The sequence below is a fragment of the Suricata suricatta genome, chromosome 1 (genome assembly GCF_006229205.1).
Source record: "Suricata suricatta isolate VVHF042 chromosome 1, meerkat_22Aug2017_6uvM2_HiC, whole genome shotgun sequence".
Lineage (NCBI taxonomy): Eukaryota > Metazoa > Chordata > Mammalia > Carnivora > Herpestidae > Suricata > Suricata suricatta.
Window position 1 is genome coordinate 140,635,613 of NC_043700.1, and position 26,530 is coordinate 140,662,142.

The following is a 26,530-nucleotide window of genomic DNA, read 5'->3' on the forward strand; positions in this document are numbered from 1 at the left end:
TTTAAAAATTTTTGAAAAAATAATAGGCATGCTTGGTAAAGGCAAATTAATTTATTATTTTAGAAATTTGTCCTTTGTTGGAATATTATTTTTGTGTGTGAAAAAAAACCCCAACAACTGATGATTCAACCCAAATAAACAGGCCTTACCACATGAACATCAGTGTAATATAGGACGTGCCAGTGTTTTTGTCATTTATAGAGCAACATTGAGAAGCAGGGCACACCGTGGACATTGACACGGTGTGCGTGTGGGTTTGATGAAAAGCTCTAACTCGGAGTTTGGTTCCATTACAAAATCTTCTCATTATCTCAGTGCATATGGACACACACGCTTTTCCACTTTTCATAAAAACAAATAAGTAAGAATAACAGAAGCTTAATTATTATAAGGAACGTTTCTTTACCAGTACTCTTTTCTTTTCGTTTATCTGACGTGACCAACTTAGCAAACTGACACACTTCTCTCTTTGCTGCCCCCAAAGCACGGCTCCTGTCTACAGCGTGGATCCGCACCATTCCCTATAATCCTATGATGCATGAACTCATTTTACAAGATTATTTTAAAGTGAAATTCAACTAACACTTGAGCAACTTTCAATTTGTTCTTTTAGAATTTCCTTTTTCTTCCTTATATTGGTGCTAAGTCTGAATTCTCTTTTTTTTTAATATTTTTTAATGTTTATTTACTTTTGAGAGAGAGATAAAGAGAGAGAAACAGAGTGTGAGTGGAGGGGAGGCAGAGAGAATGAGAGATGCAGATTCTGAGACAGGCTCCAGACCCTGAGCTGTCAGCATGGAGCCTGACCCAGGGCTCCAACCCACGGATCATGACCTGAGCTGAAATCAAAATCAGACTCTTAAACTACTGAGCCACCCAGGTGTCCCCTGAATTCTCTCTTTCAAGTTACAAAAAATACAGGTGATGTCTTTCCCTTTAAGTTTCCTATGATTGTATTTTATATGCTGCTACTAGTATGATTATATTAGGTATTATTTAGAAATTTCTCACAGGACCGATACCAAGCTTTCAACTCATTTGTATCTCTATAAAAACTAATGCTGAATTTTTAAGAAGCATGTTAATAATAAACTTTTTGAAAAGATGCAATCAATGTTTAGGATGTATTCTAAGCATATCGTCTGTGCTAGGTAATTTAATAATCAGAACAGATGTGTACAGAAATTGGAACCCCTGTGCATTGTTGGTCAGAATGTAAAATGGTACAGGTGCTATTGAAAATGGTCTGGTAGCTCCTTAAAAAACATTGAAATATTTATTACCATATGATCCAGCAATTCTACTTCTGGGTATATATTGAAAAGAATTGAAAACAGAATCTCAAAGAAAAGTTTGCATGCCCATGTTCATAGCAGCATTTTTCATAGTAAGCCAAAGACAAAAGCAGTCCAAGTATCCATCAATGGTTTACTTGATAAACAGTATGTGATATATACATACAATGGAATATTATTCATTTTTAACAAGGAAGACAATTAAGACACATGCTATACTATAAAGGAACTTTGAGGACATTAGACTAAGTGAATTAAGCCAATTACACAAAGACAAATGTTGCATGATTCCACTTACATGAAGTGTCTAGAGTAGTCAAATTCATAGAAATAGAATGAGTGATATCCTATCACTCAGTTGTGATAGGCTGAAAATTACTGTGTCTAGATTATCTTCCCCCCAACAGAGTGGAACTTAATGAAAGAAATTGAAGAAGACACCAAGAAATGGAAAAACATTCCATGCTCATGGCTCAGAAGAATAAACATTGTGAAAATGTCATTACTACCCAAAGCAATCTCTACATTCAATGCAATCCCCATCAAAATTGTGCAAGCGTTCTTCTCAAAGCTAGATTGGTTTTTAAAAAGATCAATGATAGGGGGTCCTGGGTGGCTCAGTCAGTTGAGCTTCTGACTCTTGATTTCACCTCAGGTCATGATCCCAGGTTCCTGGAATTGAGCCCCACTTCAGGCTCCATGCTGAGAGTGGAGCCTGCTTAAAATTCTCTCCCTCTCTATCTCTGTCCCTCTCCCACTCTATCTATCTATCTATCTATCTATCTATCTATCTATCTATCTATCATCTATCTATCTATCTATCTAAAAGAAAAAATTAAAAAGAATTATAAAATGTCCTTAGCAATCTGTAAGCAAAATGGAGGGTCTTAAAGAATGTGCTAGGGGCACCTGAGTGCCCAGTCGGTTCAGCCTCCGACTTCGGCTCAGGTTCATGATCTCATGTTTGTGGGTTTGAGCCCCACATCGGGCTCTGTGCTGACAGCCTGGAGCCTGGAGCCTGCTTCAGATTCTGTGTCTCCCTCCCTCTCTGCCCCTCCCTCTCTCATGCTCTGTCTCTCTCTGTATCAAAAATAAATAAAACATTTTTAAAATTTTTAAAAAAGAATGTGCTAGTTTCCTTCCAGGTTGTTCGATTTCCCTTACCTACATAAGTATAGTCTCCAGGACAAGGGCGTGGCAGTTATAGCAGGATCCGTCTTGGTACGTGCCCTTAACGAAAGGATTGATTACAGCAAGCAGACCGTAAGCAAATCTTACAGGGTGACTGAGATAACAAGGGTAGAGAACAGGAGCCTGTTTCTGGGGCAAAGTTTCTTCAGCCCTCCACACATGAGCTTTTTTTTGATCTTTCTTTGTGTATAGTGACTCAGCATATACAAATAAAATGCTGAGAGGCTGTGAAAATGATTAGAGTGACAGAAATCATCAGTTCCACCCTGTTTCTGCTTCCTAAAATTATTTCATGTTTAGTAAATGTTTGTATATGTTTGCGTTTTCTGTGATATTGGAAACTTATGTTTCTTATAGATGAAACACAGGTGCGTGCACGCAGACACACACAGATTTTCGTCATCATCAAAATTATTAGAAGACATTCTTAAAAGAGAAGCAACAGGCTTCCATACACTGATGCTTCAGATTTTTCCCGAGGTATTTCTCTCAGATCCTGTGAAACCCTGTGGAAACCTTCAAATCCAGGCAATGTGACTGTGCTTACTTCTGGTCACCACCCTGATCCATTTCCTTGTCCTCACTTCCTGGCTCTGCCAGCTGTTGAAACAGCAGTGCCTGCCTCTGCGTGTGTGTGTGTGTGTGTGTGTGTGTGTGTGTGTGTGTGTGTAGTTCAAACTTTTTATATCTTAACTGCCTATAAAGTCACTGACTACTGCACGGAGATTCAATCCTCAACTTGCTTTTGTCCTGGCTTCAGAAGTGAGCCTCCCCAGGCTCCCCTCGCCCTGCCGTCCTGGGACCAACACCAGCTCCCAGGGTTCTTTCTGGTCCCAGCACCACTGACTGAAAATAAACACTGCGAAAGGAGATTAAATTGTGAGGTAAATTTGCTTTTTAAATTTTCTTTTCTTCAAGTTTTTGTCCTGCAGCCACAAAGCCTTTGGCTTCTTTAGTGATTTCTACTTTGAACATATGTTTCCAATTTACATGCTTTTGCCTAATTCCAGTTTTCCCACAGGAAACTCAGTATTGTTGCTGATGCTGTGCACAGTCTCTCGGGCTTTCTGTGATTCCATTTCTTTTTCTAGGTTCAGATGGGCTTTTCTGAAGCATGTCAGGATTGGGGATCTTCTTAGGAAACTGCACACCTCATAAGGGAATAAAGCTGGACATTATTAGGGTGAAACAAATGGAAAAAATATTCAATTTTAATATCAGATATCTCAGTTAGTTTCTCCTAAGAAGAGAGTTGTGTTTAATTTTTTCCTTTTTTACCATTGGTTTCCTTTTTGAGAGAGAGAATGAGAGAGAGAGAGAGAGAGAGAGAGAGAGAGAGAGAACACATGTGCAAGGAGGGGAGAAGGCTAGAGTGGGAGAGAGAAAGAGAAAGATATGGAGGGGGATAAGCAAGCTCCATGCTCAGCACAAGCCCGAGGTAGGGCTCAATCCCATGACCTTGGGATTTGGCCCTGAGCCGAAATCAAAATTTGGGTGTTCAACCAATTGAGCCACCCAAGAGCCCCTACCACTGATCTTTTTAAAAGCGAATCTAGGCATTATAATGTTCAGCCTATTGCTCAAGTAAGAAGACCTGCTGTGTCGTGGTAAGATTTAAAAGATTTTTATAAACTAATTTTTATAATTTTAAATATTATTCATAAACCATCTTCCAGAGTATTAGGTTCAGTGACATTAGTTATGTTATGTCCTCCAACCTTACCCCAATGCACCCATCTCCCTCTGTAATTCTGAATTCATCGTCATCCCTGGGTCACAAAAAGGCAGTCCAATTCAGGACTACTACTCTTAGATTCCTGAACTGGTTACACCCACTTCCCAGATGTGACTAGTACGTATTCAGAATCAGCTTCTTTTTTTCATCTTGTTACTCATATACATGCTTCTCTGACAACATTTTTGCAACATGAAAAGCTTAAGGTTTTGGTTAGAGGCAAGTTTTCTCTGTCAAAGAAAAATTTCCTTACAAATGGTGAACACTGTCATTTGGATGAAATAAATCAAAGTCTATTCCTGGTTGCTACTCGCCAATGGTGTGTCTTTGAGCAGACTCTCTGAACCTGTCCCTTAATCTCATCCACCAAATAAAAGTAGGATTTATCATCGGGGTAGGTAGCACAGTCAATAAAATTTGTTTTCTAGAAGATGTGAATTCATTTTGATAAATCATTAATATCCACCCTATATTGTTAGACAGCAGATTAAAAGTGGTTTAAAGTCATGCTTTCCAGATTTTCTTGTGCATATAAATTACCTGGGGACTTTGTTAAAATATAAATTCTGATTCTAGATTGAGGCTGGAGATGCTACAGTTCTAATAAGCTCTTAGGTGATGCCAATAGTACATGGTGCCTGTACACGTACTATATTTGGATAGCAACTGTAAATTGATTATATAAATATTTTTAAAAATAGTACAAATGACCAAAATTAATAAAAAAAAGAATGAGTGAAGACGTGAATGGACCCAGGAGTGATGTTATAAATGTATAAAATAATATAAAACACCTATCAAGTATGAAGCAAATTTGTCCATATGACTTGTAGCAGACAGTATAAAAAGGGAAACTGTGTCCTCAATATTTATTTACTTTCCCATAATAATCTATATGCATAATAAGAATTGGTAGTGAAGTTATATTGCTACCAAATTTTATATTCTGGAACTGAAGAAGAAAAAGAGAGCCTTACTTACTTTCCTCAATTAATTCAGAATATATAAGCATTTGAATGGTATTTGGGGCCCATATTTCCCTTTATATAACCTGGGAAGAAACAATTGGCTAAGAAATTAGTGGAACTAAATGCTTCAGGGAAAACTATTTCATTTATTATGTGAAACTCAGTTCTAATATCCAAATATACTATGTTGACTTCTGCTGTCACTCATTCCTTATATCCAAATTAGAAAGTAACACTGCCCCCAAGATTTTAGAAGATTCTTAGTGGGACATGCAGGTTGAATCATTCACTCATTCAGTTCACTCAATACCTACTTCACTCCAAGTACAGAGCTTATAGACTCAGTTTCACTTCTTTTCACTTCCTCCTTCTGCTGGGTTTTGACGAACAACATTATTTGTTCCCTTCTTGGGGCTGCTGACATATTCCACAGTCATTCATGCTGGAGAATTTCTTCTACTAGACTCTGTTCCTGCACTAACAAGAGACTGCTAAGGCAACCAGATATTTACCACAAAATAGAAGATAATTGAGAAGCATATAGAAGGCAACAATTAAATATAGAATATTTAATATAATTTTCCTAAAATCCCCTGATCACTCAGCTTTTATCAGCACCTCATCTCAGGATCTTGTCTGCTTTAAATTTATTTTTTAATTTTTTTACTGTTTGTTTATTTTTGAGAGAGAGAAAGAGCACAAGTGGGGGACAGGCAGGGAAAGAGGGAGACACAGAATCTGAAGCAGGCTTCAGGCTCCAAGCTGTCAGCACAGAGCCCGATGCAGGGTTCAAAGCCACGAACTGCAAGATCATGACCTGAGCCAAAGTTGGTGCTCAACCGACTGAGCCACCCAGGTGCCTTCTGTCTCCTCTAAATTTTTATGTGTCTACCTGAACCTCTGCTTTTCCCTCATTATACTGTTCAGGCCTCTGAAGGACTCAGCTCCTTTCTGAGGAGTAATAAAGATACAAAACCCTAATTACTTTTACTGTTTTTCTAGCATAAGATGCCATATATTTAAAGAAAACCCCATGATTTAGTAACATCTTTCACTGGGGAGACAAAAAGACACACTATTTTTGTGTGCATACCTATTAATTATAAGATATAAAATTATGACATAAAATGCATGTCTTACAATGTAAAATGAAGAAATCTTTGTCCAGTTTTCTGTCTTCTAGACTATTTTTAGGGGGCATGTGGAAGAGTAACGTATAAAACATCAGGCTATTGTATTAGCAAGTTTTTCCTAATCAGAAACATACCTTTTTGTATACAAATTAATTATAGGCATAACAGTTTAAGCAGCAGGTAGCTTTTAAATTAGTTATTTTGTTTGTAGTTCCTATTATACAAGTAAATACTAAAAGCTTAATAAATATGCTCACTGTTTAAAGTACCTTCAGGGAGTTTTGGGATCACCAAATTACTTACAAAATACTTACATAATAAAAATTATATATATCAATCCATTTAAGAACCTATAGCTGGCAATCTTTGAAATCTAGTTATAGTTACTTTACTAACAGCAATAAGAGTTCATCTAAGATATTATATAATTCAGATTATTATTAATTCAAACTCTATTCATATGTAATATATATTGTGTATTATTGTTGATTGACAGAGTCTCAGAAATAAATAGAATAATAGGTTTTCAGGGTCCTATGACTTCTATATTTTGTATTTCCTTCCATTTCTAGGATGTTTGCATTCTGTGGGGAGTGGGGGTAGGAGATTGTAAAATGACAACAGTAATAAAAGGAAAGCTAGAATTTCATTTACAAAGTACAGTGAATAGGGGCACCTGGGTGACTCAGTCAGCTAAGCGTCTGACTTTAGCTCAGGCCATGATCTCACAAATCCTGAGTTCCGGCTCTGCATCAGTCTCTTCACTGACAGTGTGGAGCCTGCTTGAGATTCTCCCTCTCTTCCTCTCTTTACCCGTCCCTGCGTGCACATACTTGCACTCTCTCAAAAATAAATAAATATACTCTAAAAAAACAAACCTACAACAAAGTTCAGTGAGTAACTCTCTGTGATGGTCAGTTTTATGGGTCAACTTGACTGGGCCACAGAGAGCCCAGACATTTGGGCAAACATTATACTAGGTCTGCGAGGGTCTTTCTGGATGGGACTAACATTTAAACTGGTAGACTGAATAAAGCAGATTGCCCTTTCTAATGTGAACGTGCCTTATCCAATTAGTTGAAAGCCTAAATAGAACAAAAAGGCTGACCTTCCTGGGAGTCAGGGACAATTCATCCAGCCTGACTGCCTTGAAGCTGAGACATCATTCTTTTTTTTTCTGCTTTCTCACTCAAACAGAAGCATTGGTTGGTCTTCAGTCTCAACCTTGCTGGCCTTACAATCTGAAATAAACTATTGGCTATCCTGAGTTTCCAGTTTGTCATCTACAATGTCCTGGACTTGTCAGCCTTTATAATTGCATGAGACAATTTTTCATAATAAATTCTCTCTCTCCAAATATATATAAATAAGTACTATACATTACATATGTATGTAATATATAATTTATATATTATATTATACATACAGAAATAATATACAATATATGATTTATACATATATAAATTTTTATATATGTAATTGAATATATGTTAAAATTTATATTATATATAAAATATTGGTTCAGTTTCTCTGGAAAAGAGAGAATAATAATATAATCCCCACCCAGGATTCAAAATTTTTTGAAGACTTACTAAAGCAATGAGATTCTAACTTGGAATTAGTATTATTAGTATGATTATGATTAGAAGAGTTAAACAGTTTACAAATAATTTTTGTACATATACATATGTACTATACATACACACACGCACATACACATAAATACATAGAAAGAGATTTATTGCACCTAATTGGTGTATGAGGTTTTACAGGCAGACAAGTCCTGAGATCTGCAGGATAAGTTGGCAAATTGGAGATCCCGCACAGCTGATGATTTAATTCCAGTCCGAGACAAAAGAAGGCCAGGACCAGGAGAGTTGGCAATGTTTCAGTTTGAAAGCTGTCAGGTACTAGACTCAGGAAAAGTCGATGTTTTAGTTCCAGTGTGAGGAGAGGAAAAAAGCTGATGTCACAGTTCAAAGATTGTCAGGCGAGAAGCATTCTCTCTCAGTTGGGGGAGAGTCAGTCTTTTTGTTTTATTCAGGCTTTCAACTTTAGGAAGGGCGATCTGTTTTATTCAATATAGCAATTTAAATATTAATGTCATCCAAAAACAGCCTCACAGAAATACTCAGAATGATATTTAAGCAAATATCTGCACATCTCATGGTACACTCAAGTTAATCCATAAAGTTAACCATCAGAGCTCCTAAGCAAGATGTAGTAAAGAAGCTCAATAAATCTAAAACATGCATACACACACACACACACACACACACACACACACACACACACATGCAAACCCTGTAAAAAAACCACACCGGAGCATACCATAATTAAGTTGCAGAAAATCAGTGATAGAAAAAAGAAAATCATAGTCACAGGAATATGAGGCCCAGCATAGAGAGTACAGTCCATGACATTGTAATAGCATTGTACAGTGATAACTGGTAGCAGCTACATTTGTGGGAGCATAGAAAAGTACGGGGAAGTTGAATCATTACGTGTATACCTGAAAATAATGTAACATTGTGTGTCAACTATACTGAAATTTTAAAAAATTAAAAAAGAAAATCTTAGAAGCGGACCTAGTAAGTAGATGTGTTATGTACAGAAAAACAAAAGTAAGAAAGACAATAGATTTCCTACAAGGAAAACTGATGTACAACCGAAGCGTAATGGTGAGTGCTAGATTTATTTTGCCCTAGGTCCAGTTAATTCTCAGCATATTTCTGTAGAATCTGATTTCCAATTCTGAGATGTGTTGTTTCATTTCTTTCCAAAGCTGCCAGTAAAGACCTTTGTTCTGTTTGTCACTGAGTCAGTTGCTGCTCTTGCAATCTACAGCCACAAAAACGCCCTTTGTATTTAGATCTCTGCACACTGAATGTGTTAAAGGCCAAGTTCACTCTGTATCAACTAACAGTGTCTTAAGAATAACATTAGTTACTCAACTTCTAATTTTTATCTTCTTTATTTTCCCAAATTGAATTGTCAGAAAATAATCTCTTAAGTGTTTGTACAACCTGGTATAAAAATGACTGCCCTAGAAGACGTCCTGAGAAAAAAGCTGAAGATGATCCATGGCTGTCCCATGGTCTATGCGTTTGCAAACAACTGGGAAAGGATTGAACAGTTCCACAGTAGGCCAGATGACATCGTGATAGTCACTTACCCCAAATCAGGTGAGTTTTGTGACCTGACAAATACATATCTGACTTCAGCCTTTGTTTCCTGAAAATCAGCTTCTCTACAAAATAATTAGCATACTAAGGGTACCTGGGTGGTTCAGTGGGTGAAGCCTCAACTCTTGGTTTTGACACAGGTCATGATCTCGAGGTTTGTGGGTTTTAACCCTGCATCAGGCTCCATGCTTACAGTGCAGAGCCTGCTTGGGATTCTCTCTCTCTTTCTCTATCTGCTCCTCCCCTGCTTGTACTCTCTCTCTCAAAATAAATAAACTTTTAAAAATAAATAAATAAAATTATTATCATCCTAAGTAAAATTAATATTCCTATCAGTCAGTCTGACCATCTACTTTAAGTATATTTTGGATAAGCATTTGGGACACAGAAAGAAGAATTAAATTTACAATAGAAGGCATTAAAATGGCAAACTCCTTGTAAGTACTTTTTCCCTACAGAATCAATGATAGTTATAAAAAATGTTGCCTTTCAACAGGTACCACTTGGGTTAGTGAAATTGTGGACATGGTTATAAATAATGGAGATGTTGAGAAAAGTAAGCGGGATTTTATAACAGTTAAAGTTCCAATGTTGGAAGTGGCTACCCCTGGACCAAGAACTTCAGGTAATTTTAAACCAGCTGGGAATTGTAATTTTGTAGTATTATTTATATCGCATATTAATTATTATATTTGCTTTTTCCATTCAAAGAAAATGGAGTCAGTTTGGTAACATAAAATGGAAATGTGTAGGTAGTACAATCACCAAGACATATAGAGAAACTGTAGATTCATTGCATATCCAGGTATGATAACCTATGATGAAAGAATTTTGTTGTAGAAAATAACTAAAAATTTGGAACATAACATAAAAAAGTTCCTTATATTTTATTGAATTTTGTTGTATAGAATCTGATAGATTGGATTAATAAGCTCTAATTTAAGACATTATTGTTGTTAAATAAATAAAGAAGTACCAATTCCTCTCCAACATAAAATTTATTATCAATACAATTCATTTTCATTCCACAACTAATTACTGAGTGTTTCTAAAGAATTATGCACTGCACTATGGGCTGGATATAAAATGATTAGTAAATTCAATGCCCTATCCTCAAGGAGTTTGTAGTAATATTGTTACTAAATAAGTAAATAAAAATATTTGAATATTATAAGGCTTGTGTATCAAAAGAATAGGGCTCTATAAAAGAGAACCACAAGAGAATTTACTTTAGATCAGATATTTAGGGATCTCTACTCTGAAGTGAGACATAAAGCCATGCACCTAGTTGGAGAAAACATACCTCAGGATGATGAAATATTAAGTATGAAGACCTAGATGCAGAAAAGACCTTAGTACAGTCCGGGGGTTAAACAACAATGAAAGGGGAGAATAAGGCTCGTAGTTTTTAAGAAGCGCTCAGTGACCTGAGAGAATCAGGAGTATGATGTCCTGTGAGCATGGGAGAAGGCCTGAGGAAGTGAGGCCTAGCTCTCCAGTGCTGCTGGAAACCCGGGGTAGGAAGACAGACGTTGGTGGTGAATGTTCATATCAATTTAAAGAGCAGAATCCAAATTCCACATCCTAACAGTGGTTACTTCCATAGGCAAAGAAGAACCAACAGAGAAGGTGTCTTTCCTTCTGTGTGGTTGCCTGAAGTCAGAGCAAATGTTGAATCTTGATGCTAAAGGAGTTATTCTGGATAAGCAAACAAAGTGAGTCCAAGAGTGAGATCAGACTCCAAAGCCATAAAGAAGTATGAAATGTAAAAGCAGTGGAATCAGAGTAATCAGGGTGGGGGAGTCAGGCATGACTAGTGAGAGGTGGGGGTTAGGGGTGGGAGGGAGGCCTTATAACGTCATCAGAGAGGAGGACGTGAGGTTCAGCAGGTAAGAGAGGGCAAGTTGACACTGAGATTGACTCTGGAGCCTGAATATGAATATGTGTAATGTCATTACGTATTCCCCACATTCAGATTTGTGCAATAAAGTGTTCATTTAAAGGACCTTATGTGGTAAAACAATTACAACCTAGAGGCTGAGAAATCTTTTAATGAAGTGAGGGAGTGAAGAAGAACAACAGATATGGGGAAAACTTCAAAAGAAAAACAAACATAAGAGTTCATTTCATGGACATTGAGGAATAATGAGTTATGGGAAATTATGATTTCTCATTTCTATATGCTGCATAAGGTGACTGTAACTACCAGGTCAGTATTAACATAATAAAATACTTGGTGAATTTTATAGGCATATAACTAATGTTTCCAGATAAAATTCAAGATACCAAATTTAATTTGAAATTCAGATAAATAGCTCTTTTATTTAGCATAAGTATATCCCAAATATTGCATGAAAGTTATTTATACTAAGGGGTGTCTTTTGTTTACCTGAAATTCAAATTTAACTAAGATTCTTGGTCTATGTTTCCTAAGTTGGCCAACTCTACACATTAAAATTAAGACATTCTTCCTAATACAACTATATGTTATGTATGCATGCTTCTCTACAGAACATACACTGGTAACAAAGCAAGCTACATGTCTGCTTTTGTAGGATCTCCATTCGAGTGTGTATGAGGTGGGGTTGGGGAAAAGGCATGGGAACTGGCAATAAATAAATATATAAGTAAATAAATTATGAAACAAAAATAAGCCTTATACAGAACATTTTTAAAGGATGTTTTAATAGAGATTCAGTGGCTTTTTAATGTATGTAATAACTTTTTATAAACAAGTGAAGAATAAGATTGTTTTGAATGAGTAAGTCAGATGCAATTTTGAGCAGGCGTGCCTCGTATGCAAAAGGTGGGAAGATAATGTAGGATTAACAGGTAATCTAGAGGCTAGACTGGATATAAGTAATATTGTAAAAAATATGCATAGGACTTTAAGGTTTATTGGATATGAAATATGAAACCTGAAGGAGGAGACAACAATAATTGAGATTTTAGGTGTTGGTGTCTCTACAAGAAATAGAATCATTAACAGATATATCTAGGATATGATAAGACCACTGAGTGCATTAAAATAATAGTAAGTTAAAAGCGTTGGTCAAGCTTTTTCTAGTCTATGTCAGGAATTCTCTGAATGTGCCTTTCTCCCAGAAGTGACTTCAGACTGGCCAAGTCACTTATGTAGTGAGATGCAGGGTGCTGGGATTTTCCTAGCTCTGAATATACAAGATAAATGGATATTTTCCATCTCAGGGAAGTTCACACATCCCTTATCCAAAGACTTGAAACCGGGTTTTCTACATATTAGTTGTATGACTTTAGTGAGCTCAGCTACCGCCTAAAAATTACACAACATTTCATTTTGCATATATATACATATGACCCATAAAGGAAATAATAAAAATGTAGGTGCAGCAGTTGATGCTCTACAGAAATAACATTGTCTATACCATAATAGTGGATGCAAAACAAAAGCTGAAGTGAGAATTACTAGTTATTGATATCTCTTTGAGATACAGAAAATATTTTTGTAATTATTTATAATAATGCAAGTTATGACAAAACTCCTAACTACTAAAGCCAATACTATTACCCTTTGTTTTGGAGGTGGAAAAAGTGAAACCCATAGACTAGCATATTTTTAAATGTCTCATGATGCGTTAAGTGACAGACATAGGATTCAAACCTGAGGAGGCTAACCTCAGAACTATGCCCTTAACCATTATGCAATATTGCCTCTTAGAATCCAGATAAATAATATCTGTGATTGGTTCAAAATCTAGCAGCATTGTATACTGCTCAAAAATATTTTAACAGGTAAGAGAAAATTAGGAAATACAGGCTCCTTTAAGACTTTAATGTATCTCTATACCAAACTAAATTTTCCCAGGAATAGAACAATTAGAGAAGAATCCTTCCCCCCGGCTTGTGAAGACACATCTACCGATTGATCTCCTTCCTAAGTCTTTCTGGGAGAACAACTGCAAGGTATATTCTACACTGCAGGTCAATTATTTTCAAATTATTTATTTATTTTTGAGAGAGACAGAGACAATGTGAGTGGGGGAAGGGAAGAGAGAGAGGGAGAGAGAGAATCCCAAGTAAGCACACACTGTCAGCACAGAGCCTGATGCAGGGCTTGAACCCATGAAACTGTGAGGTCATGACTTGAGTCTAAACCAAGAGTTGGCCACTTAACTGACTGAGCCACCCAGGCTCCCCTTCAAGTCAATTTTTTCATGTGGCCTTATCCCTTTAATCACACAAACAGTAAGTGATTGCTCAAATGTTTTGTTTATTCTGAGAACTGAGTCACATAAGAAAGTGGTCAAATTAAAAATATACATATTTCAATCTAAGCCTACATATTCAAGTTTGCCAAAGGCTTGTAGCAACAGGATCCCCATCTTGGGACATTATTGCTACTGTTATTCCCCAATAGTTTCTAGCTAATTCTGGTCTTCTCCCAAAACTCAACATAAAGGTGTCTGTTCTTATTTGATTATTTGGTAAAATTCTCCAGTAAAACATTTGTGCCTGAATATTTACTTCTGGGGAATTTTAAATTTGAAATTAAATTTCTTTAATAATTGTGGGGCTATTCTGTTCATCTCTTTCAACCTAACTGACTTTTACCGGTCGTGATACGTGAGGAACTCTTAGTTGTTGAATTTTGTAATGAAAAGTGTTTCATAATTCTCTTTTTATTCTTTCTTTGAACAGACTGTATTTTTACAGCAAGTTTATTTTTAGAGCAATTGTAGGTTCATAGCAAAATTAAGTGGAAGGTAAAGAGATTCCCCACATATCGCCTGCCCTTATACATGCATAGCTACCTGTTTTCAACATCCCCTGAGTGGTAGATTTGTTACAACTGATGAACCTACGTTGACACATCATTATCACCTAAAGTTCATAGTTTACATTAGGATTCACTCTTGGTGCTGCATATTCTATGTATTTGGACAAATATAGAATGATATATATATATATATATAATGGCATTACATATATACAATATATGCCATTATGGTATTATACAAGATAGTTTCACTGCCCTAAAAATCTTCCATATACCACCTATTCATTGCCCTCTGTGCTATTTATTGTGATATGCCTGGTTTTTTTTCTTGATATTAGTTGTGTCTTCTCTTTTTTATTAGTCTTATTAGATGTTTATTAATTTTGTGATTTTTAAAAAGAACCCAGCTTTCTGTTTCATTAATTTTCCCTAATGTTTTCCTGTTACTAATTTCATGGATTTTGAATTCATGTGATTTTTCTTCCTTTTTTCACCCCCTATAGATGATTTATGTGGCTCGAAATGCCAAGGATGTTGCAGTTTCATATTACCATTTTGACTTAATGAATAATTTGCAACCTGACCCTGGCCCCTGGGAAGAGTATCTGGAGAAGTTCATGACTGGAAATGGTAGGTAGAGTTGCATTTGAAATTAATAAGTAGTATTTTCTTTTTAATAATATTAATAACCATTCCTGTTATGGCTTTTCTTATCAAAACACTTACTTGTCCAAGTCAGTAACAATTATTAGCATTTTAAAAACTTAGATCAACTATATTTGATATTTTACTATGACATCAATAAATAAATTTGGTATTTAACTTTGGCTTGATGAAAATATTCTCAAATGTCTTCTCAGTTGTTAGAAATCCATTCTCAATTCCTGCTTACAATGGAACTTGCTTAACTTGCCCAAATTTTTACTTAGATCTGTTATACATAAGTAGTACTTAGATAAATAATTAATATGTATGCTTAGTAGAATAGTTTCTTTCCATGTGAGGTTAAGTAAAACTGAATCTGACTATATAACATTCTAGAAAAGGTAAAACCATGGAGGCAATAAAAAAGCTCAGTTGTTACCAGGTTGGGAGGAGAGGGGAATGGATAGGTGGTATATGGAAGATTTTGGGGGCAGTGAAACTATCTTGTATGATACCATAATGGCATATATTGTATTTTCATTTGAAATTACATTTCCTTTGTAATTCCTATTTTTAAAATCTGATGGTACATTCATAATTATTTTTTAATTGACCTTATATATTCAGTTCCCTCGATTACTAAATTCCATAAAACATTTGTACAATTTGCCTTATTGTTTAGAAACAAATCTTTAGTTTGATGAAACTAATGATAATAGACTGTTTTTCTGGTATTAGTGGCCTACGGTTCCTGGTTTAGTCATGTTAAGAGCTGGTGGAAGAAAAAGGAAGAACACCCAATACTTTTCCTGTTCTATGAAGATATGAAAGAGGTAAAATGGTAGAAATTCATTCTGGATAATTTCCCCACTACATCCAAAGGGTTGGGGCCAAGGGTTAATATATATTTTCAACTTAATCTACGGAGTAAATAAATTATGTGATTATTTTACTTAGACAGATCTGCTTACTCAGATCTTAGTGACGTCTAGTGGTAAAATCCATGATATTTTTATCACATTTTTTAACCTTTATGTTTATTGTGAGCACCTTTTCTTTTTGAAAGTCTTTCCTACATTTAACAAGTTATCATAGTGTCCTAGTTTTCCTGTGGATCTCTATCACTTAATTTTTTAATCTGTTTGCTACATTTTGGTGATCATACCCATGCCTACTGTTGTCAAAACTATTTATGTGCTAATGACCCCCCAAAACTCCATTTTAACTTTCACCCTAATTCAGACCCACGCTTTTATTAAAATGACCCTCAAACTTAACACATTCAAAACTAAATTCATTTTGCTTCTCTCTCTCTCCAACATGTAATCCCTTTCTTCTTTTATTCTCTCTTTGGTTAATGATGTTATTTGTCCATTATTTTTCAAAGTTTGAAAATACACTGTCTTCATTGACTTCCATATGGTGTATATGTTCCACTCTATTGTGAGGATCTCATTGGTTCACATGATCTATCTATTATAACTCTGACATGTGCTCCTCTCCTTTACTCTTTTATTAAGTTTGGAGACTCATAAACATTTATGTAGTCTCCTGTATGAACTAATATAGTTCAAATACTGCAAAGTTCTAGGCCTATTTTGAGACTACTTTACTTAAATTAGGCACACACACACACACACACACACACACACACACCTGAGAAACATGTGGAAGCCAAGTTCCTCTATTTGAAAAAGCCTGGACATACAAATGAAGACACACTGTAGACTTTCAGATTGATAATGGAAGGTACAATATCTATCATTTTCATAATGGCATTCATAGTACATAATATAGACCTTACATATATAGAGGGGCTCATAGGATCACTTATATGGATAATTGACTACTTGAATGAAGAAATAAATAAAATGAGCATTTTAGAGACATAAGTTTTACTCGGCATAACAGAAATCATGTTCCATGTAAAATTCCCCTTATTCAGGTATTTCTGAGAACCCCCTGGGTTATTTCTCGAATCTTAACTGAAAGAGTCCTCTGAACTTTTCTGCTTTTCCCAGGCTCCCATCTTCCATCACATTTGTTTGAAGCCCATAGAGAATTCATGGTCTAAGCTTTACTATTGCCCATTTATACATAGCTTGAGGCAATTTATTTCAATTTGCTGGCAATACGCAGCTGTGAAACTGAAGTGGTTCTATGAAAACACTTTTAAAAAGTGATGTTATCCTATGAGTGTTTGATTAGCCAGTTAAGTGATGAATTCTTCATAATACAGAAAATTGTCCTTTTGTTCTTTCTTTACTTTGTGGACCCAAAGTAGGCCTTAATAACATCATTTTGAAAAAAAGCTATTTTAGCTCCTGAATATAGTCCCTTTCCTCCATAGCATTGGGAAATACATTTTTTGGGCTGGGCTGATATCCAAATTCTGAGTCTGAGAGCATGCTATTCTTTATGTACATTCTTGTGTCAACCATTTCTCTCCTCATTTAGCTAAAATGTGGTATTCAAATCCACTCATTCATTTTGATTTAGGGTCTTGCCCAATCAGCTTTATAAGCATATCTGTATATTTTGAATTCCATGCAAACATGCTTTAATCATTGTGCTTAATAGATGATCTTTTTCTCCAGTCATACCAGTCTTTTTCAGACAATGTTATATGAAGAAGTTTAATCTAACAATAGAACAGAATTGTAATTACATATCAATAATAAAATTCAGAGAGAAGTCCAATAATTTGCACCAGGTTTATGAGCACCTGCATAAATTCTCAACCAATGAGGTGAAAGAGCAATACAGCAGAAAGAGATTCGGTAGGAGCCAGCCGCTGCTTTCGCTTGTACTGCACTATAAATTAACATGCTCATGCTCGTTGATGCTTAGGCAGTGATCACATTATTCTCCAAACATTTTGAATCCCTAATAGAAATTGTTCTCTATCTGCCTGTCCATCTGTGGTTTTCCTAGCACCACTATTAACTTTTCCTTTAGCATTTTTTCCATTTCTGACCTTTTTCTTCTTCTGAGCATCCCTTAATTAGACATCTCTTTCCTCTTTCATTGTCTGAGATACAAAATATTGCCAGAACTTCCCTTTTAGGGAACTGCCTGCCAAAATGTGCACATGTGTGTACATGAACACACACACAGTTAGTGACATATTATTAAGTGCTGCTGCTTCCCTTCATAAGAGATAAAGTAAAAATCCTTCAGCAGGATATACAAGGACTTTCTCAGTTTTACCCCAATCAATCTTTCCAATTTTACAGCCTCTCTCACTCCTATGAGCAATTCAAACCAAACTTCAACCACTTTCCTTTTTTTTTTCCTTCCTACACCTCCAAGAGTTTTTGCCTATATTCTCAACTAGAAATTCATTCTCTAACATCTCAGCAACATCTCAGCAGACCACACATTATGGTACATTTTGAGTCACCTTTTTCATCTCAGCTTAGATATCACCTTCTCAAGGTATTTATAGGCATATTCATATAGAGTTTAGTTTAGCTTCCTTAAATTTCCAAGTATTAAATGTAGGTCATTAAAAGCTGGAAAGTGATCTGTTTCTCAAATTTTGGGGGTTTTTTTTGTCCTCAGTTGTTCATGAATAACTTATGTCCTGATATCTTTGCACCTTCATAGGAGTTTATTTTTGATAACTTATGTCCAAGCAAGGTCTAAGGCATAAAGACTCTAAGGCAAACACACTTGATGTTGTTCATGAATTTGTTATTTTTGTTTTTAAATATTGTTATTAACAACAAAAAAGGATGGGGCACCTGGGTGGCTCAGTCAGTTAAGCATCCAACTTTGGCTCATATCATGATCTCGCAGTTCGTGGGTTCAAGCTCTGCATCAGGCTCTGTGCTGATAGCGTAGAGTCTGGAGCCTGCTTCAGATTCTGTGTCTTCCTCTCTCTCTCTGCCCCTCCCCAACTCGTGCCCTTGCTCTCTCTCTCTCTCTCTCTCGCTCTCACTCTCGCTCTCTCTCAAAAATAAATAAACATTAGAAAATTTTAAAAAGAAAAATAAAGACAAGAAAGGAATTTTGATTAAAAACAAATAAATAAAGCCAGGAAGAATAAAAAGATACTGTGTCCCTAAGCTTTCACTGTTCAAATCTGATTAAAACTTGACTTAAAATAGCTGGTTTTTTTCTCCAGATATTGTTATTATTTAGTCCAAGTTTTGCTCTTATTTTACTTTGGATAAAGTAATAATATGAAATTTAGTAATATGAAATTTAGAATAAACAAAATATTTCCAGCCTATTTTCCAAACATAAATTATTGATTTTTAATTTCATGATTAATTTAAAAAGCATTGATGATCTAACAAAATATGGATTGAATATTCAGAACCAAGATTTAAGAAAACAGATTATAAATGTTACAGTTTCACATTATGTTAACAATGTATTTGTTTACCATTTTCTTGGGCCTGTCTCTCTCTACCCATGAACAGAATCCAAAGCAGGAAGTCAAGAAGATTGTGAGATTTTTAGAGAAGAATTTGAATGATGAGGTCTTGGATAAGATCGTCCATCACACCTCATTTGAAGTGATGAAAGACAACCCTCTGGTGAATTATACACATATACCAAGTGCAATGATGGATCACAGCAAATCCTCTTTTATGCGTAAAGGTAAATATTTTGCTGAGTTTAATTTTTCTTTTCACTTTCTTATGAATTTCTCTGAATTGAAGATTAACTTTGTGATCTCTAACAAGTTACTTAGCCAGTTAGGGCACCAATTTCTTCATCTGTAATATAAAGACACTAAAAATACCTGCCACAAAAAGTTGCTGAACTAGATTAGAAATTGCTAAAGGAAATACTGCATATAAACCTCTGATTTGAATACCTTCGGTATCTGATGCATATTTCTTCTCCTATTTACTATGCTACTAAATGGAGGTAGCTTTGTCAGTTTTCATATGAGTCATTCCAAAATTGTTATTCCTAAATCTTAAATCTTTACCTAAACAGGCGTAAGCCTCCCTGTCCTTCTCTGTGATTAATTAACATCACTCAATACAGAACCATCTGTTTTAAAGACCCCATGTTGCTTGAAAAAACAGTGGTCACTTTGCTAAGGATTCACCAGGAGAAAGGACTATTTTTTACCCAATGGGAAGATTTTGCTCCCTAAAAATACAATCTGAATTATAGGAAACATAAAATCTAAATTTAACTTAAAAGGATGACAGGAGAGGAATATGGCATTCACTATTGATTCAACTAAAGCAAATCCTGTATCTTGTGGATTCTTGTACAGCATTTGTGTCAAAAATGTTCTATCAATGATAAAAATAATACATTTAACAAGTTAACTTAAATTTGAGAAGTTATCCACCCAATAATGTCACCCTCTGTTTTCAATATTTTTTATTGAAGTAGGAGAGAAAGGGGTAAAGCTGCGTGCAGTTAGTGTGCTAGGAAATAAACACAACCCTAGAAATGTACTGTGCATATGAACATGTGGCTGAAAATCATTGATTTTCAAAGAGTTACACAGCTAAATTTTTTCTAAAACATTTTTCTCTATTATTAAAATAGCAAATGGTCCTGGTGTTTCCAAATTATTTTTTGTTTTCAAAAGCATTACATTTAACTGTTTAAAACTAACCTCTAATACAAGAAGACAAAGTAAATTTTTTATTGTAAATGGCGTCTAAACAAAGACTGATCCACACATACATACATTTTGCTGACAGAAAGAAAAAAAATCAGAAAAAATGCTCCTTTACTAAATAAAGCAAATGGTCATTTTGTTGGATTATCTGAATGTAACATCCAGGAGAGTATTATTCCCAGTCATATGAGAATGGATACCACCTCATGATATCTCATCAGGGTATTGAGGTAGATGAAGTAAGTTCAGGATCTGGAATCTATGCTTTCTCCAACCTCCAACAGAAAGGAGTTCATTCTGGTCCAATGAGGGAGTCGGTCTTTACATCTGCTCTGAAAATGGTAAAAAAAAAAAAAACAAAAAAAAAAACCATACTTTGTGGCAAATTGATTCAAGTTTCATCCAGGCTATACCACTACCTAAATCTATGACTTTAAATATATTGACTCAATCTGCCAAGAGTCTGGCTACCTCAGTGAAAATATGGAGAAAGTAACATGCTCTATGGCATATGTTTTGGGAGAGGATTATGGTAAATGACATGGAAACATCTGGAATGTTTTTTTCTGACCATAAATGATACATAAAAAGTAACAAGTCTTATTAGTCTAAATAGTTTATCCATTTATTTATTAATGCATTCAACAAACACAGAATCCCCATTGACTCATTCATTTGTATGTAAAAAGCATTCTTCATGAACACCTGAATGTGACACATATTCTTTAGAACACGCGTGGGTGAATGACACATGCATCTGCTTTAAGAGGCTTATAATGTAATACAAGAGGCATATATGTAAATGGATGTTAAACAGGGTTCAGAGTGATGTATCAACAAAAGGCCAGGTGCACTCAGACTTGAATGATGCCATTTTGGCTAAATCCAGGTCATAATTTAGTCAAAAAATAGTAAAAGTGGTAGGGAGAGGATAGATGATCTACAGAGTTCATACATGTCCCAGATGGTAACAAAACAGAAATGTCTGGGCTTCGACCAGTATTTATTTGTCAAAATAATTTATACTTCCCTCATTCTTGTGAAGCAAATGTGTTTGTGTGTATTATATAATTGGTACTCAAAACACAATATCAATGGAATACTTTTACACAACTCTTTATTGTTTAATCTGTGCTTTTTGTTTTTAATGACATCTTCACAGATGTACTGTTCCAAATATACACTATTCTTGCATTTCAAAGAGCTCTTAACCATAGAGACCATGGTAAGTGAACATGGGACACGAAGTATAATAATCAGAGAAACAACCTTGTTTATGGGAATGTTTTTTAATAAAAGGATTTTAAATCTTCATTAAGCCTTCATGGGTTAATATAACTTGCAATTCGATAGGAAATATTTCATATTTCATAAAATAACAAAAGTAGATATTTATCTCCAAGCACATTTATAGTACTTTAAAAATTTATTTATTCTTCAAATAAATATTTATAAGCATCCAAGTATAATAAATTAAGTGTAAATTTGCATCCCAAAAGTTTTGTAAAAATAGTTCAGAGATGTTGTACGTTTGATTTTAAATGCTATTCTTTTCATCTGAACTTCAAAAACCGTATACGTCTAATGAAGTCAGGGAAAGCAAGTATCCTTCAAGTATCATACCATCTTCATTTATAAATTCATGGGAAATTGTACTTGTCAACTTTCTAGTTCATGGATTGGTTTCAGTGATTACCCATCCTTTGCACAGTTTCCAAAATGAATTCATAAATAAAAGCAGCCCTGACCATTGATCCAATGTCCAGTAGTAACCTGTCACCCATGACAAACAGGAACAATTGTTCAGGAATCTTGTTCAGGAAACTATTGTACAACCCATAAATTCAGACAAGAAAATTAACCCTTTTCAGAATGTATATTCAAAAGTCACTCAAAACCACAATAAGATATCACCTCACATCTGTCAGAATGGCTAGCATCAAAATAGACAATAAATAACAAGTGTTGGCGAGGATGTGGGAAAAAAGGGAACACCTGTGCACTGTTGGTGGGATGTAAATTGGTGCAGCCGCTGTGGAAAACAGTATGGAGATTTAAATGAAAAATAAAATTACAGGGGCGCCTGTGTGGCTCAGTTGGTTAAGCGTCAACTTCGGCTCAGGTCATGATCTCACGGTTCGTGGGTTTGAGCCCCAAGTCGAGCTCTGTGCTGATAGCTCAGAGCCTGGAGCCTGCTTCAGATTCTGTGTCTCCCTCTCTCTCTGACCCTCCCCTGCTCGTGTTGTCTCTCTCTGTCTCTCAAAAATAAATTTAAAACATTTAAAAAAATTTTTAATAAAAATAAAAAAATTAAAAATATAATTACTATATGATCCAGCAATCCACTACTGGGTAAAGAAAATGAAAACACTAATTTGGGAAGATATATGCACCCCTATGTTCATTTCAGCATTATTTACAATAGCCAAGATATGGAAGCAATGCAAGTGTTCAGCAACAGATGAAGGGATAAAGGAGATGTGGTTTATACATACAATGGAATTCTACTTGTTATGGAAAATAAAATTAAATGTTGCCATTTACAGCAACATAGATGGGCTTAGAAAGTATTACACTAAGTGAAAAAAGTCAGAGAAAGACAAATACCCTACAATTTCACTTATATATGGAATATAAAAAAATAAACATTAAGCAAAACAAAACAGAACAAAGTCATAAACAAAAGAACAAACTGATGGTTGCCAGAGGGGAGGGGAGTGGAGGAATAGGAAAAATAAATGGAGATTAAGAGGAACAAACTTCTGGTTATGAAATAAATAAGTCACAGAGATGCAGAGTACAACATAAGGAATGTAGTCAATAATATTGTAGTAACAGATGGTAACTTCATTTATCATGGTGATCATTTCTTAATGGATATAAATGTCGAACCACTATGTTGTACACTGGAAATGAGTCTAATATTGGATGTCAATTACACTCCAAAAAATGTCAGGTTCTGTTTATAAGCCACCTTTTTAAATGGTCGGAATTACCAATAAAAGAGAAATGGCATTTTAAAGTATTCAAATACAAGAAAAGTCTTTCTCTTCTAACTTTTTCTTTTACTATACATTAGTTTTTCCCTCATAATGGAAATATACTACTCCTTTATGTTTTCTTGTTTATTTTTAGGGATTGCGGGTGACTGGAAGAATTACTTCACAGTAGCCCAAAATGAGAAATTTGATGCCATTTACAAGAAGGAAATGTCTGGATCTGCACTTCAGTTCCGCACAGAGATTTAAAGAGCCTACACTGCCAATCTGAAGGAGGAAGACCTGAGCAGTATTTGTTAAAACAGGCAGTTATGACTTTATTTGGGCTGTCAAATGGATTTATAAAGGACAAAATGTGCTTTTAAAATGGATTTATTTTTTAGTGTCATTAATCAGGTCTCAATTTCACTCCTGACTCTGAGCTTCCAAATTCCTTAAAGTTTAGGCCAATTTTTTTGGATATTCCTGCCTTTTCCTAGACTAGCCAAGAAAATACTTATCCTACTCAATCTGTATATATTGTGGCTTAGAATTAGCCTCCCTATTTATGGTCCAAGAAGTGCTAGTTGCACACTGACACTATATTTCCCAGCTCTGCCCCAATTTCCCTTTGTTGAAAACTTGACCCAAGATACCATGTTCAATGGCTGTCTTCTGGGTTTCAAGTTTTTCCTAGGTCATAGATCATCTACTCACAGTGCCACTATTTGGATAACACAGTTCATGTCCCAGATGATGTGGTTCAGATTTTGGAAATGTTCCTATACCTAATTTCTAAGCATCCAAATGTTTAATTTCTGAGGATCCAATTTCTGGGTCTCCACAGGTGAAAGGTCTATACTGGCCTCCCTGAGACTCCCATGGGATCTGTGTCTCTGCTCTGAGAGTCTGGACTGAGGCAGCAACCCGCTTCCTGTACAAAATCCTCCCCAGTCTCAACAACTCTACTGAATTCTGAGAATTGCCTATTGTCATGGTCTGGTCACCATTTGGAAACTTCAGTTATCTCATTTTGTAATTTTTTTTTGGTAGAATTAACCAAACTGGTACCGAAGGGAGATTCTGGTCTGAATTTCCCTATGCCCTCCGGACCCCTCATCCCTTCTGTGTACCATCCAATACTTATGCCCATCAGTTTGGGCTCTTTGATAAAATGTTTTCTTGGGACATTTGTTTCTCAACTGCAGCTTTGCCTTAAATGTAGTTATCTATATCTCCACGTGCAGCAAAATCTCTTGCCTGAAGATAATATTAGCCTGTGACAAATTGCATTCCAGGCCCAAGCTCCCAAACTCACTCTTGGTGATAATGCCCAGGGCCTTATTTGTTCTGGGGAAGAATTCTGATACAAAATAGACTCCCTGGGCCATGACTGAGATAGCTACAATAAGTGGTGACAGTGGTTTGCCTTCATAGGCAAGTGGCTGCCATCAACCTCTGCAGCTAGAATAATGCCCCAAGTATGTAACTTCTCTCTTTCCTAGCTCCACCAGAGGGTTGATCTAATGCAGCTGCATATCTCTTGGGAGTGATGTATATATGATTTTGGAAGTCGTTGTTTTGATAATTTTATTGTAATATGCATTATAAATTACTTTTCTATGTTCATTAGAAATATGCTTAGCAGTAGTTAATCTTGAATACCTAGGGGTATTGGGAACTAGTTCCAGCTTTCTAGAATATGCTTAACAACACAAAGTAAAGCCAATCACAGATCTATTTGATTTATTACCTTTATTAATAAGTTAATGTGATACATGCTTTCTATTACATGGTCTACTTTTGAATAAAAAATGTGTCTTTCCAAACTAGTCTTGAATCTGGGTAATAGATTGGCTGCACTGACAAGCTTCACTAGCAGGGTAGGATAGTTTCTATTTTCCCTAGTTTTCCTTTGTGGAAATAAGTTTCTGTAACTTGATTTTATTTTTTAAAAAATTAATTAAACTTTAACTATGGCCCAGGTATTTTATTAAGCTCTGAAAATATAGTTGAGAATCCCATAGAATTTAGATTTACCTTTCTTGTAGATTGTTGCCTCTGATCCAAATTCCAGAACTCTGTTCATTCTTTCATCAACTCGAGCTTCACACCACAATTTAACACTCCTGCTAGAATTCTGATTTCAGAAGTACCGGATATCTTTTAAAATCACTTAAAAACTGCCATCAAGTTAATTTTCCTAAAAAAATGCTTTCATCATTATTTTTCCTATTCAACAATCATGCGTATAATTTTCAAGCAAAAAACTTTAGAATAATCTCATTTTGTTTTTCTCTTACCAAAACACATACTGCAAGGATAGTGGTAGCAAATGGCTGGCAGTGATGAGATTACTTTCATATCCTTGGCCCCTTGCTAATCAATGAAAGACCGTTTTCCAAGAAGCCAAATGTGGCCACAAATACTGTTTCATCGTGGTATTCAAAGCAAGTACTGGCACTTGTTCAGAGTAGGTGCCTATCATAAAACTGCCATTATTGACCAAAGGAAAAGAGCCACAAAAACTCCCAAGGGAACCATTTTTTAGTCATGGATTTTCCTTTAGTGAAATGCTTAAATTTTAGAGAACGAAGGAAATAGATTTTAGTTTCTCATCTGCAAAATCAATCAGCTCATGTTTCCTCCATATTCGAAAACTCTATGGCTGTACTTGCCTCCTGCTTCCATCATCAAACAGTTTTCATCCGTGCCTGAATGTTCTTTGTGTTTCTGCACCAGTGCTTTTGTTCATATCATGCCTTTCTCCTCCTGAACGCACTCCCACAAACACTTCCTTAGATTAAAAGCCCAGTTCTAATTTTATTTCCCTTTTTTAAGTTTATTTGCTAATTTCATTTCAATGAACATTTCTCTTACCAATCTCTCACAAAAAAAAACTTGTCCTTCCACCTAAGTCTTTCAGTATTTGTCCTTGGATTATTTATCTGATAGTTATTAACTGCAGAGGTATTATCTTCAAGTACCATTATGTCTTTGGAGCTACCTACCTATCAACAAATTAAGCTATGTTCATTGATG

The 26,530-nt window shown here is 35.5% G+C and overlaps 1 protein-coding gene across 1 annotated transcript; it reads left to right on the plus strand.

Moving 5' to 3' along the window:
- The first annotated feature begins 3,284 nt into the window (after positions 1-3,284).
- SULT1B1 (sulfotransferase family 1B member 1) lies at positions 3,285-25,320 on the plus strand. Its single transcript, XM_029931052.1, has 8 exons — positions 3,285-3,370; positions 9,321-9,507; positions 10,004-10,132; positions 13,352-13,449; positions 14,767-14,893; positions 15,647-15,741; positions 19,339-19,519; positions 23,646-25,320. Exons 2-8 carry the CDS (start codon positions 9,360-9,362, stop codon positions 23,756-23,758), a joined length of 891 nt encoding a protein of 296 aa, XP_029786912.1. The 5' UTR covers positions 3,285-3,370; positions 9,321-9,359; the 3' UTR covers positions 23,759-25,320.
- Positions 25,321-26,530: the final 1,210 nt, after the last annotated feature.